Source organism: Ipomoea nil, unplaced genomic scaffold (genome assembly GCF_001879475.1).
Source record: "Ipomoea nil cultivar Tokyo-kokei standard unplaced genomic scaffold, Asagao_1.1 scaffold3394, whole genome shotgun sequence".
Classification (NCBI taxonomy): domain Eukaryota; kingdom Viridiplantae; phylum Streptophyta; class Magnoliopsida; order Solanales; family Convolvulaceae; genus Ipomoea; species Ipomoea nil.
In genome coordinates, this window is record NW_017619822.1 from 770,478 (window position 1) to 790,964 (window position 20,487).

A 20,487-nucleotide genomic window follows, 5' to 3' on the forward strand; every position below is an offset into this window, starting at 1 on the left:
AGATAACTTAGTTATTTGAGATGACTAACGCAGTTTATTAACTAAACTAACAAAATAATAATAATTATAATAATAGTAAATCTATTGCTAATGATAATAACTTATAATGCTAATAAACTACTAAAAATCAATATTTATTTACAGAACTAATTATGAAATTAATAATAAAAGTTAATACAAAATTAGGTAAATATTGCTTATTATATATAAAAACTTATTTAAAGTAATACTAAAAATAATAATAAAGATAGGTCTGTCTTGGAGGGGCGAAACCCGATTTGGACCAAAAACTCATGGAGTCTCATGAACCAGGCCCGCGGTGCCTGCTTGAGGCCGTACAACGACCGTTGTAGCTTACACACATGATTTGGACAGTTCGGGTTAACATAACCCGGAGGTTGCCGCATATAGATTTCTTCACTGACGTGCCCGTTCAAGAAAGCGTTGTGTACGTCTAGTTGACGCATCACCCACTTGTGAGAAACGGCATAAGACAACAGAAGCCGAATAGTCGTTGGTTTGACTACCGGGCTGTATGTTTCAACATAGTCTTGGCCTGGAATCTGATTGAACCCCTTGGCTACCAAGCGGGCTTTATAACGTTCAATAGCGCCGTCAGATTTTCTTTTGATGCGGAACACCCACTTACACCCTATTATGTTCATTCCCGGACGCTGTGGAACAAGATTCCAAGTTTGATTGCGCAATAATGCATTAAACTCTACGTTCATGGCATCACGCCAATGTGGTTCTTTGACTGCTTGGGAATGGCAAGTAGGTTCGACATCATCAACTGAAGCAATTAAAGCTGTTGGACGTCGACGCTGAGCATCAGTGGTTGTGCGTAGGCGCATCACATGTGTGCAAAATGTTGGGCGTTGGCGCCGCCATCTAGTAGAAGTGGTGGAAGAGGTCGACGGCTGGTATGAGGATGACGCGGCAGCGGCTGTGGAGGATGATGTTGGCAACACGGGGACATGTTGCTGATTGCTGGGAGTCGGCCTCAGACCTCGGGTAAGAGCTTCATGCGGTTGCTGCCGAATTTGGGCACATGCCCATGGTGGTGCACTCGTCGATGTAACAGGTGGATTGTCGAATGCCTTCGAGAATGGGAACACTGACTCATTGAAACGAACATGGCGTGCAATGTAAACACGGCCAGAACTCCTGTCCAAACACCTGTAACCATAAACAGTTTCCGGGTATCCAAGAAACACACATGTTGTGGAGCGATAGTCCATCTTATGAGCGTTGTAAGGGCGTAAATAGGGAAAGCATTCACACCCAAACACGCGTAGCATGTTATAGTTAGGGTGTTGACGATAAACTTGATAATATGGACTTGTGTCATTAGAAACAGGAGATGGCATACGGTTTATTAGGTGAACTGCCGACTCAAAAGCATAGTACCAGTATTTTTGAGGAACTTGACCATGGGCTAATAGCGCTAGACCTGTTTCGACCACATGCCGATTTCGGCGCTCCACACGACCATTTTGTTCGTGTGTGTGTGGACAAGATTTTCTGTGTAATATTCCTGCGGTGGCAAAAACCGAGCTTAACTTAAGATACTCACCCCCCATATCTGATTGAATAGTTTTTATAGGCCTGGAAAATTGTTTCTCGACTAGTGTACGAAACTTAGTGAATATGTGGTAAATATCGGATTTAAGTTTCATAGGATAAATCCACATAAACCTAGAGTAGTCATCGACGAACAGCACAAAATATTTATGACCATCAGTTGATGGTACGGGAGCAGGTCCCCAAATATCGGAAAAAACTAAATCTAGAACAGAATGACTTGATGTTTCAATTCGTGACAACGGGAAGCGCGCAGACTTGCCCATCTGACACGCCGTACATAAATTATTTAAAAAATTAAACGATCCTTCAACCGGACAGGAAGACAAAACCTGTCGTAAGACACGGGAGTGCGGGTGACCGAGGCGTTCATGCCATATTTTTGGAGACGCTTTAGCTGACAAGTAGGCAACTGGTTTAGGTAGATTCAACGTGTACATCCCGCCCGTGCTAGGACCCCTAAGCAGAGTTTGTTGGGTGGTACGGTCCTTCACAAGAAAATAATTGGGGTGAAACTCAAAGTACACGTTATTATCACATGTAAACTTTTGGACAGATAAAAGAGATGCACGTAACTTGGGAACATGTAATACGTGCTTTAGAAACAAAGACCGAGACTGTGTATTTAAATGGACAAAACCTGTGTTTTGTATATCCAAACCTGAGCCATCCCCCACTTGAAGTGTGTCACCTCCTGTGTATGATTCAACACCTGCCAAGCCGTTTACATTTGGAGTCGCATGGGCATTGCCCCTGTGTCGGGCAGCCATACATTCGAAAAGGGCGCAGTGGTGAGATCATGTTGCTGTTGTTGGTACGCAATATGCGCCTGGGGCTGGGGCGCTGCATGGACTCCAGATTGTGCAGGAGGAAAGCGCTGGCCACCGAAATCTTCAAACCTCCGGTAGCACGTCAGGGTCGTATAGCCTGGGATATCGCATATTTGACACCGAATGCCTCCTCGACCGCGCTGACCCCTCCCTCGTTGGCCCCTATGGTTCCGGCCTCGTCCACGACCGCCGTCGTGATTGTTCCTGGGATGGGACGTGGTTTGCTGGGCAACCATGGCTGCCGGAACTGCACCAATGGAAGCAGGCATGGCGTCTTCCGGGAAGAGGTAGCGGTGAGTGTTCAGGAGATCTGCAACTTCTGGAATTGTAAGAGGTTGGCTCTTGGTTGTTAGCGACGCCACTAAGGACCGAAATTCCTGCCGCAACCCCCGGAACACATGGAGGTTTTGTTCATCCAAGCCGATCGGACGACCAGCCTGGGCAAGTTGCTCGACAAGGATTTGCGCCCGTCCTAGATACTCAGACGTAGATGAATCACCTTGTTGAAGGCCCTGCAGCTGCGTTAACAGGCTCAACGTGCGGGAACGAGAGGTAGACCCCAGGGCAGTTTCCGTCGCGACCCATACTCCTCTGGAGGTGGTGTGGCCAATCGCAAGGTAAAGGACCTCCTCAGCAAGAGACGAAATCAACATACTCAAGATCGATTGATCTTGTTGCACCCAGTCGGCATGAAGCGGATTGACGGCCGGAGATGCTGCGGACGTCGAGGTGGCAAGAAATTCCGGCGGACAGGCATTCGTGCCATCCACAAAGCCATACAAATTCTGGCCTCTCAAAAAAGGAACAAGCTGCGCTCTCCAGAACAGATAGTTCGTGGCCATCAGCTTGATAGAGACATAGTGATGTGCTTGCTGCAACTTGGTGGACGCCCGGCGATCAGCAGGTGCGATAACTTGAGGTGATCGATCGGAAGAATCAGCCGGGGAGGTGGTTGCGCCGGCTGGTAAAGTAGCATCAGTTTGATTGGCCATAGGACCGAAGTTAGGCTGATACCAAATGATGAAATAATATTTCTGAAGTGATGAATTAAACGGAGAATATTACACAAGCTTATATACTGAGGTTCAGCACCACAATAGGTGGAACAGAAAAGTCTACGCTAATGACTCTAACAATATGCTAAAGACTATAACAGTATACTAACAAAATGCTATATCATAACTGTTCCAATAGGAATTAATTGCAGATTACATTTTGAAAGTATAAATTATTGCAGATTAGGAAAAATTTCACATTACATTTTGAAATTAGGAAATTTTGCATAATGAATTCCATATTACAGATTTGCAGATTATTGCATATTACAGATTTACATATTTCATATTGCATATTATTGCATATTAGGTTAATTGTTATGATTTAGGAATTTTGCATAATGAATTGAATATTACAGATTTACATATTACAAAATTGCAGATTTGCATATTATTGCAAATTAGGAAAAATTGCAGAATAAATTGCATATTACATTTTGAAATTAGGAATTATTGATTTGTTGTTTAAGAGTTGGGAATTATGAATTTTATTTGTCTTTTAATTCTATTTCTTAGGATTCCTATGTATAATGAAATTGTAAGTTTATTAGGTTTATTATATGAAGATTGTTTTTATTTTATTTTATTTTATTTTGTAAGTTGTGTAATGTGTTTATTCATTTATTTATGTAGGGATTGAAGATACATGTTTACCCGTTGGTAGAAATAAAGATTGTTGATTGGCTATTTCAGTATTCCAAGTGCCAGGTGCTTTTGTTTCTTTTTTATCTTTATTTTTTTTATATACAATGTTGCCTAATAAACATTTATCTGGAAGTGAAAAAAGAAAAAAAAATGTTTGGACCGGCCCTGACATATATCTGGAAACATTTAAATTTTTTATATAGGGGCCTTTTTTTAAAATTTCGCCCCGGGCCTATAAAATGTTTGGACCGGTCCTGGTAGTGTAATTTATAAACTTATTTTGTATAACCTTATTATAGGTGTTTGATATTTTGTCATTGATATTTTTAACGTTATTTAAACTTCGTTCTTGATGATTTTCTAAGTCCGTCCCTGCATTGTACCAGGTGGAAACTGTAAAAGAATGAGGAAAAAATAGAGAAGGAAAACGAAATTAAAAATATTTTGGCATACTCACGTACATAGAATTCCTTTCCACTTTTGATAAATCAAAATTTCAGCCAACAATGTCATCAAAAGCTGTAACTGCACATCTTTTGAACAACTTTTGTGAGGTAAGTAAATCGTGATTATAGGGCATGATGTCCCATACTCCCATTATACTACACAAACTTTAAAAAATTGTATCATTTCATTATGATCTAACGTTTTCATTCATATAATAAGAAAAACACAAAAATTTGTGTAAATTGTTTCACGTGAAATATGTCATAAATAGATAACATTATTTAGCAAACATATAATGCGGAGTATTTTTTGTTTATATGAACTAGCATTTTCACCCATGCGATGCACAGAATGAAATTATTGTAATATATTAAGAATATTTAAATCGATATATAATTATTTAAGAGTTAATTTTACCAGAGGTCGTTTATCTTTCTTGACAATTCCAAATTTAATCCTAGACTATAGTTATTAATTATTACGATTTATTCTATGTTATAATTCTTAAGTTAATATTCTTACTATTATTATTAACACTTAATTACTTTTAGATATTATTATTACCACTTATATTATTATTATTATATTATTATTATTATTAGTTTCTTTTCAAGTTCTGTTAGTATATAATGGCCGTGAGGCACAATAATAATATAGCCATAATTAAATATTCTTGTATTGTATTTCGTGAGTCACAATAATAATATAACATAATTACATATTCTTCAATTCTATATTCTTCTAGGATTTCTATTACCATCATTAATTATTCCCTAATTTATCATAATTAAATAATTTGACCAATTATAAAGAAAGATTATTAAATAATGCACGGGACAATTTTTTAATAAAAAATTTTAAAAATTCATCAATAAAATATAATGTTCTCATAGTTTTTTCTTAGAAAAAATTTAATAAAGCATTTTTTTTAGAAATTGGTGGGCCAAACTGCCTATGACAGTTTGCAGTGGATAGATCTCGAAAAATACGCGATTTCAAAAAAAACATTTGTCCTAAACGGACAACCGAGTCAAAAGTTATGCCGTGCCGAAGTTTTGACACATTACAACTTAAAGAAAAAAAAAAAAAATTAATCGCCGGATCACCCGGCGAGGTAGCCGCGGAAGAGGCCGATTTCGGCCTTCATCGCAGCGGCCAGCGGCGCGATTTTTGCAACACTGATATATAGAATAGATATAGATTAGAATAGGAATAGTATTACACAATTTTATAATATTAGAATAGAATTTTAACGCAGAATTATTGTACGAATTGGAAAGTAGAAATCAATATATTTTATTAGGAAGAGAGATTTTTAGGAATTGGGCGGGAAGTTAAAATTTCAGGATTTTGTTATTATATATAGTATAGATTATTAAGCATTACAATTTTTTTTTTTAATATTTGTTTGAAAGTTTAAAAAAAAAAAGGAGAATAGAGCCTTCAAAAAATATTTTTAAATAAAAATCTCAAAAGATATTTTTTTTTTTCAAAATTAATCATTTTTTCTTTTAACCAAAATAAATATTTTTTGTTAATTTCATTTTTCAACAATAATTAAACGCAAAAAAAAAAAATCAAAAAATAACTTTCAAAATTTATAATACAACTTTTCAGACCAATTCTTACCCCAAAAGGGCCCTCTCACTCTGACTCGACAGAGCATAAAATGCTGGTGCACACAAGGAATCTGTCCACTTTGGACATAATTTCCACACTGCCGCCGCCAAAGTTCAAACCTTGGTCTCTTACCCCAAATACTGTCCACTAAACCATTGAGCTAAACCCGTGCAGATCTTTTCAGACCAACCCTAAAAATATTACCAGTACTTATTATTTAAAAAGTATTATTTTTTAAAAAAATTATTATATTTTTACTAAAAAGTATTATACAGTCACGCTTAAAATAATATTATGGCCCTGTTTGGTAAAATAGCTGTTGGCTGATAGCTGTTAGTGTTAGCTGATTATGTTAATTAAATGGGTATAAATAGTTGATAACATTAGCTGATTGTAGAAAAGTGTTTGGTAAATTAGCTGTTAGTTGATAGCTGTTTGGTATAAATTCTTTTCTCAAAAAGCTAATTGAAAAAGTTGCTTGGAGTACCTTTTTGAATTTTAGCCTTTTGGAGTTACAAAAAGCTCATTAACCAAACATTTATATTGATATTTCAATTAAATCAAACAATTAATAGTGGTCAAATAAGTCAAAATTAGCCTATAGGCCAATTTTTTACCAAACAGGGCCTATATGTTTATATTAGACCCATTGATAAATGATGATAGAATAATAAATATTGTGCGCTATAAGTAGAATAGGATTTCCTGTTGTTGGTTGAGAAGTCAATTTTTGTACAGCAAAAAGTGGCATGAGTAATAATGACAGTGCCAAATGAATAAATAAACAAGAAAAAAAAAAAAAGATTTAAGTGCTCATACAAAATGTACAGTGAAATTCATACTAGAAAGCCATTTACACTTCCTCCATCATCAATGCAGCAACTAACCACATTTGCACAACCTTACAAGAAACTCCTCTCAAATTGGAATCTTGACTGTTGGTGAAATATGGCAAAAAGCTGGCTTCTTTTTGCTCTTCTCCTTCATGCCATTGCCATTGAGGCTGCAGTGACTGTGACTGTTAGTGGTGGTGTTGGGGTTGGAGTTGGAATTGGAATGGGCGGCGGCGGCGGTGGTGGTGGTGGTGGAGGGGTTTGGATTGGTGGAGGAATCAACAGTCCAGGGCCAACAGGCTCTTCTGGTGGTGGCTCAAAGCTTCAAAAAGGATACACTGCTCTGCAAGCATTGAAATCTGCAGTTTCTGAGGACCCATTGGGGATTTTGAAGTCATGGGTTGGGTCAAATGTGTGTGATTACAAAGGGGTTTTCTGCTCAGACTCTCAAGATTTTATGGGCAACCCAGATGAAGTTGTGGCAGGTATAGATCTAAACCATGCAAATCTCAAAGGGGTTCTTGTAAAAGAGCTTTCTTTGTTAACAGACCTCTCCCTCCTCCACCTCAACACCAACAGATTTTCAGGCACAATCCCAGAAACCTTTAGAGACCTTGTTTCCCTCACTGAGTTAGACCTGAGTAACAACCAATTCTCAGGCTCATTCCCCACCACTGTTCTCCTCATCCCAAATCTCCTCTACTTAGACCTCAGATTCAATTCCTTCTCAGGACCCATTCCTGAGAATGTCTTCAACAAGAAGCTTGATGCAATTTTCCTGAATGACAATCAGTTCAGTGGGGAATTGCCTCAGAGTTTGGGGAATTCCCCAGCTTCTGTCATCAATTTGGCTAACAACAAGTTCTCTGGTAACATTCCCTTCAGTTTAGGCTACATGGGTCCAAGAATCAAGGAGATTTTGTTCCTGAACAACCAGCTAACAGGTTGTATTCCTGAAGGGGTTGGGATGTGGACAGATTTGGAGGTTCTTGATGTGAGTTCAAATTCCTTGATGGGGCATTTGCCAGACTCAATATCCTGTCTGAGTGGGATTGAAGTCCTGAACTTGGCTAACAATAAGCTCTCTGGGGAGTTGCCAGACATTGTTTGTTCACTGAAGAGGCTGTTGAATTTGACCATAACTTACAACTTCTTCTCTGGGGTGAGCCAAGACTGTGACAGGCTTCCAACTAGGAATGTGGGGTTTGATTTCTCTCTGAATTGCATTCCAGGAAGGGAAATGCAGAGGTCACAACCAGAGTGTTCTGATATCCCAGGAAGCAGTTTGAGTTGCCTTAGAATCCCTTCACCCAAACCTACTGTGTGTGGGGCATTGATTGGGGGTGAAGGTGAAAAGACCAGTGCGAGTCCTCCTCATTGATTTGGTTAGGTGCACCATTATGATTGCCACTTTTTTTTTTGTTTTTTGGTTGGAAAACAACTTAGTATTGGTTGTCTCATTAACTGGGATTGCGATAATGTATGACTTGTTAATTTGTCCTCCCTTTTCTATTTATTTTGAAGTGTACAAGATAATGACTATATATATATTTAGATCTTCCCTTGCATTGGTGAAAATGTGAAATATGACAGTGAAATTCCTACAAATTTTTTGTTTGCTCGGACCACTAGGTGTCCTGAGCAAGGCCCTAACTGTAAGAGGCATATTTATCCCCGTACCATACTTATACTAATTTCCATTCGGGCCGATCTAATTAAGGGGTAAGGTACTAGCCATATTGATTTTTCATTACGAGTAGGGGTTCGAACTCCTGACCTCTCTTAAAGGGCAAGAGTCGTTCGTACCAGGCCGACCCAATTAAGGGGCTAATGACTGGTCAGATTGATTTTTCTATACGAGTAGGGGTTCGAACTTCCTACCTATCTTAAGGGATCAGATAAGAATGCACGATCACTCACGCCAACTAATGTGGTTCTACAATTTTATTATTTGTTTGTTGGATAGATGTATTATATATGTTCTCTTATGGTTGGAATGCTTTAATTAATTATATCCTGACTAGCAAGGCAATGGATGACTCTTTCTACACAAGCAAACAAAAAATTTAGAGTTAATTTCGTTTTTGGTCCTAGATTTATAGGTGACAGTTCACTTAAGTCCTTATTTTTATCAGACCATCTACTTTGAGTCCTAGTATTATTGTGACATGACTATTTTTGTTCATTTATCAACAAAAATATTTAAATATCATTAAATATAAAGGCATTTTAGTCTTTAATTATGATTTTTTCAAAAACAAAATAAGCATAAAAAAAATATAGCGGGTCAACCTGATTTGTATATAAAAGATCGAAATGTCTTTGTATTTAATGACATTTCAACGATTTTGTTAACGGATGATTAAAAATGATATGATCATGACACAATAATACGAGAACAAAGGGAGGATATTTTAATAAAAAATAACTAATAGTAAACTGTCACCTATAAATTTAGAACCAAAAATAGAATTAACTCAAAAAATTATTGTGAAACTGAAAATAAGCAGTTTAAATGACATTTTTAGTTTTTAAGTGATACCAATAATGATATAGAATTAGTGTCATTTTTAATTTCTAAGTGATACCAATGATGTAGAATTAGTGTTATGTACAAAGATATACGTAATGACGCAACTTTTCAAGCAAGTTTCTGTCCCAAAAAAGTCAATGCCCCAGTGTAGTTTAAACATGTGATCTGGCAAATTATGCTTTGCATCCAAACCACGTCCTTTTAATAAAACGCGCGTCTCCTCTTAAAAAAAAATCAGATTTGATTCCCAGCAACAACATATAAACTAAAATTTCATAATTGATGAACTATAATTCCATAATCGATGAACTATAATTCCATAATCTAATCTATGAATTAAAAATTCCAGAATGAATGAACTAAAATTCCATAATCTATAAACTAAAATTTCAAAATCGATGAACTACAATTCCATAATCGATGAACTATAATTCCATAATCAATGAACTATAATTCCATAATCTATGAACTAAAATTCCAGAATGAATGAACAATATAATGTTGTTGCTGGGAATCGAACCTGAATTTTTTTTAAAGGGGAGACGCACGTTTTTTTTTAATAAAACGACGTCGTTTTGGCATCCGTATGCACCATGCATGGTGCATACGGATGCACAGCATAACGATTGATGTGATCTCCTATTTGGGAGAATCATAGTTATGTCGCTTGATCATAAAGTTTTTGTCAAACTATATCTAAAAACATAATAAGTCTCAATCAAAGTTATATCCCTCATTTATGTCCATATTTTTAATGCTAATCATTTTGTACATTGTACTTTTAGAGTTGTACTATATAATTTTTTGGACAAAAATACTTCTACCGTTATAATTTTCGTTATCTTTTCCATTATTGTTACCATGCACATGCATCCACCATATATTTTCTTATATTCTTTAATGATAATAATATTTGTAGACATTATATATTGAATTAATATAATAAATAAATTTAATTTCATATAGAATTTAATTAATAGGAATTTGTTACTTATTTTAAAAAATATAAATATTGGGCATATATTTTTGCGCATCGCGCATGAAAACACTAGTGAATAATATATTTCTCAAAAAGAGGACAATTTTATCATTGATTCACACGCTTCCTTATTCTTAGCGCTATCAGCATGCCTATTTGTGTTAATTAAGACTTCATTCATCAACTCATATCCATAATTAGTCTTGTAATGCATGCTCCTATCAATTGGACTCTAACAGGGCGTTTGGTTGGAGTGATTTTAAATTTTCTTCCCATTTAATTCCCGCTTAATTCTACAAGTTATTAAATTCTGTAGTTTAATTGGAGAGAATTGTAATGGGAAATTCTATTTACACCACCTATTTTGCTATTTGTACCACCTATTTAGTAGGTCAAATAGTTTTACAGGTGGTGTAAATGCAAATTTGCTATTTACACCATCAGCATTAAATATGGTCAAAGATTATTATTTGTTTTTCATTTTTTTAAAACTAAAAATATTAAAAAAAAAAAAAAAAAAAAAAACAACCTCCAGTCAACTTCTACGTTGAGAAGGCAAGCCCACTTGCCTTCTCAGGTGAGAAGGCACCCCAGTGGGTCGCCTTCTCGGGTGAGAAGGCAACCAGTGGGTTGTTATAAATAAAATAAAATAAAAAAAAAGCTAAGGAAACCATCGCCTTCTCCGATGTTTTAATTTAATTTAATTTCCTCATGGCTGCATGGCTGGCGGTTACGTTGGGGCTGATCGATCAATCGATCGAGTACGTGCAGTGGGTGTTGAATGATTGGGGAGGCGAAGAGTGCGTCTAGATATTGAGCAAGTGCAGAGAGGCAATTCCAGAGGAAACTGGGAAAGTGATAATAGCGGAGGCAATACTCACAGATCACCCGGAAATGATCAATGATTATCAAGGCACTAGGATGAAGCTGAAGAACAACACCAACACTAAGAATTCGAAGCTGCAGGAGAAAGACCATAATATTAATAATAATAATAGTTATGAAGTGGGGTTGATGTTAGATATGGTGATAATGGCTCACACTGGGAAAGGCTTGGAAAGGACTGAAAAACAATGGTCGCACGTTCTTACTGCCGCTGGATTCAAATCATACACTGTCACCCATACTTCCAATGTCGTTTCCATTATCCAGGCCTGGCCGTGAATAACTATTTTTTTCCTTTTCCGATATTGTGTTAATTAATGTTCATTGATATATCATGCACGGTTTATGATATAGATGATTTATCCATCTACACCTACTATCCAAAAATACTCAGCCTTATGCAGGCACTGTGACATTGATGTCAGTGGATTTATTCCTAGAGTCTGCCGGTTGGGGCAACGCGGACCAGTTATCTGCGCGGAACGAAGGGGCAGACGACATGATTGGTTTGGGCGAGGCGTGGTAAGGATCTTCCATCTCTGCGCTGGAGATGGGAACGGCAGCAGTTACTGTCTCGGGCTTGTGTTTCTTCGCCTTCTGCTGGTGTTGATTTCCGGCGATGGACATGCCTTCTCACTGGGTTGCCTTCTCCGGTGAGAAGGCAACTCAGGGGTCAGCCTTCTCCAGTGAGAAGGCAGCCGAATTTCTTTCTTTTTTTTAAAAAAAAATGAATTAATTAATTATTATTTAAACCTAATAAATGTGATTTAATTAAGGTGGTGCAAATAGCATTTTGACCACTCATTAGGCTATTTGCACCACCTATGTATTTATTATAAGTTTTTAACTTTTTATATTTTCAATGTACTTTGTATCTCATTGTGGTCAAAGGGGGTGCAAATAGCAACACCCATTGCAATTCCATGAAATTGAAATTCCCCCATTTTTATGCATGGAATTAAAATCTCATGTACTCCTACGATTCTAATTCCTGGGATTTTAGGAAGAAAAAAAATACTGATGAGACAAAATTACCATTCTCTTGTTTAACCTAAAATGAATGTCCGATCTTTCCTTTTAACAACAACAATGGGCATTTTGGACTTTATACTACTTATTCCCTTTCAATTCCCATGTATACTAAACATTGGAATTAAAATTCCCAGTAATTCTATTCTTGTTAACCAAACACTGGAATTTAAATTCCACTTTATTCCAAGTAATTTAACTCCCATGAAATTACAATTTCTTTCCCACATAATTCCCCCCTCAAACCAAACGCCCTGTAAGTTATTAGAGGTGTAAAATTAGTCTCCAAATTTTATAAAAGTGAAACTTTTAATAGCAAAAAAATATTTAATGACATTATATCGAGAGGCTAATATGTAATCTCAAAATTAAATTCTATTAGAACTAGTTGCCAATATCTAAGAAGAATTAAAAATAATTAACTAATAACCAAAAAAAAATCAATTTATTGTTCAAAGGAATAAAATTACATTATTTTCCTCAATTTATTGAATTGCATTTTTTTAGCCGGGATGAAGTGGGCAAGCAACACATTTTTGTATGAGGAAAAAACTATGCAAATGACCAAAAAGGTCTTGCCAAATTGGGGTTTACCCTGTTTTTGCTAACAAGTTAACATTTTTCATCCTAATGGGACTAAAAATGTCACTTTCATGAAAATTGAGCCACTAAGTTTATACCTCCAATAACTAAAGACTAATTCTCTACCTCGCATGCATAGTTTAGGGATTAAAACTTCTATTTTTCTATACACGTAAAATTGTTTTAGGGAAAATAATATTTTTAATCTCTATATTTATATGAAATAGTGATTGATTTCAATTCTTCAATTGTTAACGTGAGTATTATTAAATCTTCAAACTTTACATAAGGTAGCGATTTTGGTCACTCACCAATAGGGACTATTAAAGTCTATCACATTTACATTACACATGAAGATCATGCTAATCATGCTAGTCATTATGGGGGTATTTGGTAATTAGTTGGTAGCTGATAGCTTGTTGATTTAGCTAGTAATTGAATTGATAGCTGATTATATTAGCTAGTTTGACCAGCTGATAGTATTAGCTGGTTATAGAAAAGTGTTTGATAAATTAACTATTAGTTGATAGCTGATTACATGTAAAATGACTTTTAAGGGTATGTGTTTATTATGTTATTTTAACATATAATAATAATAATAATAATAATAATAATAATAATAATAATAATAATCTTTATAAATGATTCTAAAATTTGAGTCACCAATTATATTTGCAAGCTAAGTGTGTTATTTTTTTATTTATATAAGTGTATTATTTTTATTTATTTATATGTGTATTATTTTTATTTATTTCACTATTATTGAATTATTGTAATAATAATAATAATAATAATAATTATTATTATTATTATTATTAGTATTATTATTATTAGTATTATTATTATTATTGTTGTTGTTGTTGTTGTTGTTGTTGTTGTTGTTGTTATTGTTATTGTTATTGTTATTGTTATTATTGTTATTATTATTATTAACTTAAGTCGATAGACTTGATGGCAATCCACAAAAGTCGTGTCAAACCAATGCACAAGCAGTCAAAATCCCTACCCCTAATCCCTACCCACAGCAGCGATGGCAAGATGAGGAAGGCATCTATGGCAAGAAGATGAAGAAGATGGTGATGGGGGAGATGGTGATGGCAAAGAAGGTGAAGCATCCGCCGATGGTGAAGGAGATGAAAAAGACGGCAATAATGGCAAAGGAGAGATGAAGAAGACAGTGCTGAGAAAAGTTTTGTGAGTTCTGAATTTGGTTATTGTTGTTGCTGTTTTTTTTTTTTAATTAGTGAATTAAAAAAATTGTGAGTTTTGAATTTTGAGGATGAAGATGAACATGGAAAACTTGAGGTGTAATCCATTAGAAATGCTACTCCGTTTGTCTGTGTAAAATGCAAATCTAAAAATGTTGAAGCAGCAAAAAGGTTAGAAATGGTGAAGTAGCAGCAAGGTTAAGGATTGAGATTACAAGGTTAAAATTGTCATTTAATAAATATACACCCCATCAACTGCTCAACGCTGCCCAGCCTAGCGTTTCAATTTTTGGCTGATTGGCCCAATCAGTCAAAGCCAATAGCCTTTTACCAAACACTTATAAACAGCTTATAGACCGGTCAATCAGTTAATATTGGTCAAATTAGTTAATTTTTGGCTGATCAGTCAATAACCAAACATCCCCTATAACTTTGTTAAGAGGTCGATGAATTAACATTATCAAGAGTCAAAACCACCACCTCGTGAAAGGAAAACAAAAATTGTCCCATTATAAAAAATAAATAGTCATTAATGCTTACATCTAACAATTATGATATTGAAATTGCACCAATTTATTAGGATTAAATTTTGGTGAAGTCTTACCTGGCATGATGAATTTATTGATTCGCCCATCCATGAATATTTGAGGTAGCTTAGGAGTTAGGACTCCATCAAATTTGGTCTAATAAGCATTATGCATGTGAAAAACACCTAAGAATAGAGAGAATATACTCCTCCCGACCTTTAGATTTTTTTTTTTTTTTTTTTTGGGTGCCTTAGGGTGTGTTTGGAAACCTGGAAAATGAGTTCTGGAAATCATTTTTCAAGTTTCCAGTGTTTGGATGTGCCTGGAAAATCAAGTCAACGGAAATCATTTTCCGTTGACTTTGGAAAATAGGCTTGTTTTGGAGGAAAATGACTTCCCCTTTTTTTGGGGGAAGTCATTTTCCAACTTTTACACCAACATCACACCACCACCAACATCATCAACACCATACCACCATCACCACCACTATTGCCGCCGCCACCACCACTATACCCCCGCCACCACCAATAATACCCATTATTATTATTATTATTATTATTATTATTATTATTATTATTATTATTATTATTATTATTATTATTATATAACGAATAACACCACTACCACTACACCACCACCACCCACCATAATATTTTTGATATGTTATTAATTTTTTTTTTTTTTTTTGAAAAACTTAGCTATTTTTTATTATATTTAAAATTAATATTATATTATTATATATTATTATACATGTTGTAATATTTTAAATAAAATAATTAAAATGTTTAATTATACAATTCTACTCATTTTCCAGAAAATGAACCAAACACAGAAAAACAGTTTTCCATAATGCAACCAAACACTGGAAAGGAAAATGTTTTCCAGAAAATGACTCATTTTCCAGAAAACATTTTCCAGAAGTCATTTTCCTACTTTCCAAACGGACCCTTAATACCAAATATTTAAACAGTGGCCTTGTTTGGTAAATAATTGTTAGCAGTTAGTTGATTGAGTTAATTAGATGGTATAACTAGTTGATAATATTAGCTAATTGTAGAAAGGTGTTTGGTAAATTAGTTGTTAGCTGATAACTGTTTGATATAATTTCTTTTTTTTAAAAAGTTAATTGAAAAAGTTCTTTTGATTAACTTTTTGAATTTTAGCATTTTGGAGTTACAAAAAATTAATTAACCAAACATTTATATTGATTTTTTAACCAAGTTAAACAATTAATAGTGGTCAAATAAGCCAAAATATACCAAGGACCTTGTGGTCCACTTGTACCAATTAAGTTGTTCCCCTATGTGGGAGATATTGGGTTCAGGCCTTGGTGGAAGTGATTATGATAGGCTAACTATTTTACTAAACAAGACCATTATCTTAGTAAAACTTTCATCAATATGTGTTAAAGCATCCTTTTCTCCAAAAGGTTGAATCCCTAACCCCAAGAGTCCCCTACACCCCGTCAATATGTGTTAAAGCATCCTTTTCTCTAAAAGGTTGAATTCCCAACCCCAAAAATCTCCTACACCTCGACCCGACAAAGTATTTGAAATGATATAAATCACGATGACTCAATAACTTAATAAAGGATCTGTCCACTTTGAATATAATTCTCACACTGTCGCTATTGAGGTTCGAATCTTGTTCTTTCTCCCAAATACTGACTCAATGTGTTAAGCATCCTGTTTGTGGGCACATGTAAGGGTACAGGCTAGGGATGGTACATAGAAGTAGGGCTGTTAACGAACCGAACATAAACGAACGAAGGTTGTTCGTGTTCGTTTGTTAAGAATTTTGGGGTGTTCGTGTTCGTGTTCGTTTGTTAAGGTTTTTGAAAATCCTGTTCGTGTTCGTTTGTTAAGCGTTCATTAGTGTTTGTTAACGTTCGCGAACGTGTTCGTTTACGTTAACGAACATGTTCACGAACGTGTTTGTCAACGTTTGCGAACACGTTCACGAACGTGTTTGTTAACGTTAACAAACATGTTCGTTAACAAACACGTTCACGAACATGTTGGTTTATGTTCATGAGCACGTTCGTGAACCTTTAATAATCAAACACCTGCACATGTTCATGATCAAAATTCGTTCGTAAACAAGAAATAATCTACGTTCATGTTCGCAAACATTGTTAACGAACACTAAACGAGCTTGTTCACGAACATTATTAAACGAACACAAGCGAGCTTGTTCACGAACATTATTAAATGAACACAAACGAGCTTGTTCACGAACATTATTAAACGAACACAAACGAGCTTGTTCACGATCTCTTAGCAAACGAGCATACAACTGTTCAAGCTCTGTTTGTTTATTAATCGAGCTCTAATTTTTGTTTGTTAATGGTTCGTTTACCTTAACAAACGAACATAAACGAACGCTTGCCGAACACGAACACGAGTAGTTTGCCGAAAGCTCTGTTCGCTAACACCCCTACATAGAAGCATGGAAAATAATGGTATCCATCTCACACCCAATTTGGCTTGAAATGGACTCCATTGCAAGATCATATCACCGCCACTGCCTCCATGTGAATAGTGAAGTCAATAATGGATGTTTAGGTAGGCAAAACCAAAAAAAAAATAAAATAAAATGAAAAAAAAATAATTAATTAATTATGTTGATTAAGTCAAGCTTTGAACAACCATAAGAGCATATAATGATTAATTGGGTGAAGTCAATAATGGATGTTTAGGTAGGCAAAACCAAAAAAAAAATAAAATAAAATGAAAAAAAAATAATTAATTAATTATGTTGATTAAGTCAAGCTTTGAACAACCATAAGAGCATATAATGATTAATTGGGTGATTGATTTTAACCAGAAGGGAAATTTGTAGTGTGGACAAGTCCTGGTTCTTCTATATTTGTATTTAGAGTTAATTCTATTTTTGGTCTTAAATTTATAAGTGATAATTCATTTTTAGTCTTTAAAAAAAAAACAATCTCATCATTTTTTGTCCTTTATTAACAAAACTATTTAAATTTCGTAAAACCCAATGACATTTAGGTCTTCAAATATGAATTTTTTTATAATAAAAATAAAAATATAGCAGGTAGTCAACCCGCTTTGTATTAAAAAAAACAAAAAAAAAAAAAAAACAAAATGTCATTGTATTTAACGACATTTCAATGATTTTGTTGACAAATGACCAAAAATGGTCATGCAACAATAATACTAGGACCACAAAGGAATGTTCTGGAAAAAAAAAAAAAAAAAAACTAAAAGTGGACTGTCACTTATAAATTTAGGACAAAAAATGAAATTAATTCTCTGTATTTGTATTGTGAAAAAGTGCTATATTTTACATTTTTACTGAAGGCATCATTAAAAGTTGAAAAACTATAATGCAATTATTATCTATTTATTTTCATTCTTTAATCAATTAAATATTGAATATTATAGTTTTCAAAAAAAAATATTGAATATTATAAAGTATCTATTAGACGTTGAGAACTCTTCCACATAATCAAAAAGATGATGTGCAGAGCTAACAAATGTTCTACGCTTATCCCTTAATTTTTTATTTTAAAAGTCCGCACACCGCACTCTATGTAGGTTGTGCACATGCCTATTTGGGCACAGGAAAGTGACAGATACTAATTTATTTTTGTTTTATTTTTGTTTTTTTTTTTAAGATGTGAAAAGAATAAAGTACAATATTGGAGATGCCATTAGAGTATCAACAATAGTAGAATTATTTTGTAATTTTTAAGGAGTTTTTGGGTGTGTGATTAGAAAAGAGAAGAGGGGTGGGGAGAGAAAAAATTAAAGAAAAAATAAATAAACTAAAATTGATTTTTAAAAAATAAATAAATAAACAAAAGTGTCAAGCGTGCCTGACGCACCCGTGTGGGTTGCTGTTTGCGAAACGCGCACAACACCTGTCCCTCTTCATTTGATAATTCTGAAATTAGTTTTGGTTTTTGCAAACAAATTATTTCTTAATTAATTCTTCCCTACATTAGCTATGATCTTGAACAATAGTGATTTTATCTGACATTCTCCCCAAAATATATATTCACTGATAATGTTGCTCTTAGGTTCCACTTCTCATTTCTATTATTCTTTACATTTTCATTGAGTTTAAACCAAACAATTTAATTTGTATAATTCCTAAAATTGTATCACACTGAAAACAAAGAAAAAGAATGCCAATGAAAAAAAGGTCCCAAAGAAGAAGAAGAAGTTAGCATGAAAGTCCAGACAAAGGATTAGGAAACAGTGGTAATAACTAATTGTGCATGTTACTCATCTTCATAAAGGAAACAATACGATTCACAAATTAAAGTTGAAGCACCATGTATGTATACTGCCACTACTGAATCACATAATTAAAGAATATAAGTGCATTTACAGAAACTAAACAAACAAAGGTCTGTGACAACTAACAATGCCAATTAAAGTTGTTTCTAAGATTAATTAATCTCTGCCAAATTTTAATTTATTTCCTCACATAGTTACTGTCTCAACTACCTACTTCACAGACCTGTATCCTTGTAGGTCTCACCATGAGCTTTTAGACAGACAAGTACCCAAATTAGGAAATCATAACGCAACCCAGAATAAATAGTATTATGTGAATGGAACAATAGTACTTGTTTTCAGGGTTTAAACGTTTTTTTTTGAGAAAAACTTTGGAAACCGCCGTCTGTGGGGATCGAACCCACGACCACGTGGTTAAAAGCCACGCGCTCTACCACTGAGCTAAGACGGCACTATGTTTAAACGTTAATTGAGTACACTGATAAGGGTAGTGGGGGAGGGGGTGTTGAATTGGTATGGCAGATGGTAATTTTATAAATACTAGTAATTCACCCGCGCGATGCACGGAAAAAAATTATGTTATTATAAATATAAATAAAAAATAGAAAAACTAAAATATTTTAAATTATTTAATATAATAATATTTTTGAGCTTCCATTGGTCAAGTATTTATTATTTTTATAGAATACAAAATTACAATTACAATTACAATTACAATTAAAATTAAAATTAAAATTATAATTTTGTATGGTTAATATAATCTCTAATTATGTGCATATTCAAATAAACTTATAGAGATAATTTACATAATTACATTGATTTATTCTTAATTGTATTTCATCAATATTATAATTTTCACAATACAAATAATAACTAAGATAATTACATTTGGAAAGCAAATTTCAAAATTTGTATGTGTAAATTTAAACTCTAATTGAACACATTTTTTATATGATTATATAATATATATAGCTATTTTATTTTTCAAAAGTATATTTTTTATATGATTATATAATATATAGCTATTTTATTTTTTAAATGTTGTGCTTTTTTTTTTTTTTTTTTTTTTGTATAATAAAGGATGTTGTGGCACATTAATTATTTTCCAAACCATATAGCTTTATTATATAAAGGATAATGTTAGTAGTTTGGATGTATTATTAACACTAGTATTGGCAACTCACTAATCTCCGGGCTTGGTAGCTCCTCTTTACTCACAAAAAAAAAAAAAAAAAAAAAAAAAAAAAACACTAGTATTGGCAGATGTTCAAGAAATAGGTGTCAAATATTAGTATTTTATATTAAGATTTTAAATTTATTAAGATTTTAGATATTTAAATTATTGTAAATAATAATAATAATGTAAAATATTTTTATAAATTTGATATTTATATTTTAGAAAATAACTAACATATAACCCCAAATATATAATGTATATATTATTATTATTATTATTATTATT

At 34.0% G+C, this 20,487-nt stretch overlaps 1 protein-coding gene and 1 non-coding gene across 2 annotated transcripts; one reads left to right on the plus strand and one right to left on the minus strand.

Annotated features, from left to right (window-relative positions):
• The first annotated feature begins 7,008 nt into the window (after positions 1 to 7,008).
• LOC109171075 (leucine-rich repeat extensin-like protein 4) lies at positions 7,009 to 8,582 on the plus strand. Its single transcript, XM_019320207.1, has one exon. It carries the CDS (start codon positions 7,130 to 7,132, stop codon positions 8,393 to 8,395), a length of 1,266 nt encoding a protein of 421 aa, XP_019175752.1. The 5' UTR covers positions 7,009 to 7,129; the 3' UTR covers positions 8,396 to 8,582.
• A 10,822-nt stretch (positions 8,583 to 19,404) lies between these two features.
• TRNAK-UUU lies at positions 19,405 to 19,476 on the minus strand. Its single transcript has one exon. It is a non-coding gene; the product is annotated as a tRNA-Lys (tRNA).
• Positions 19,477 to 20,487: the final 1,011 nt, after the last annotated feature.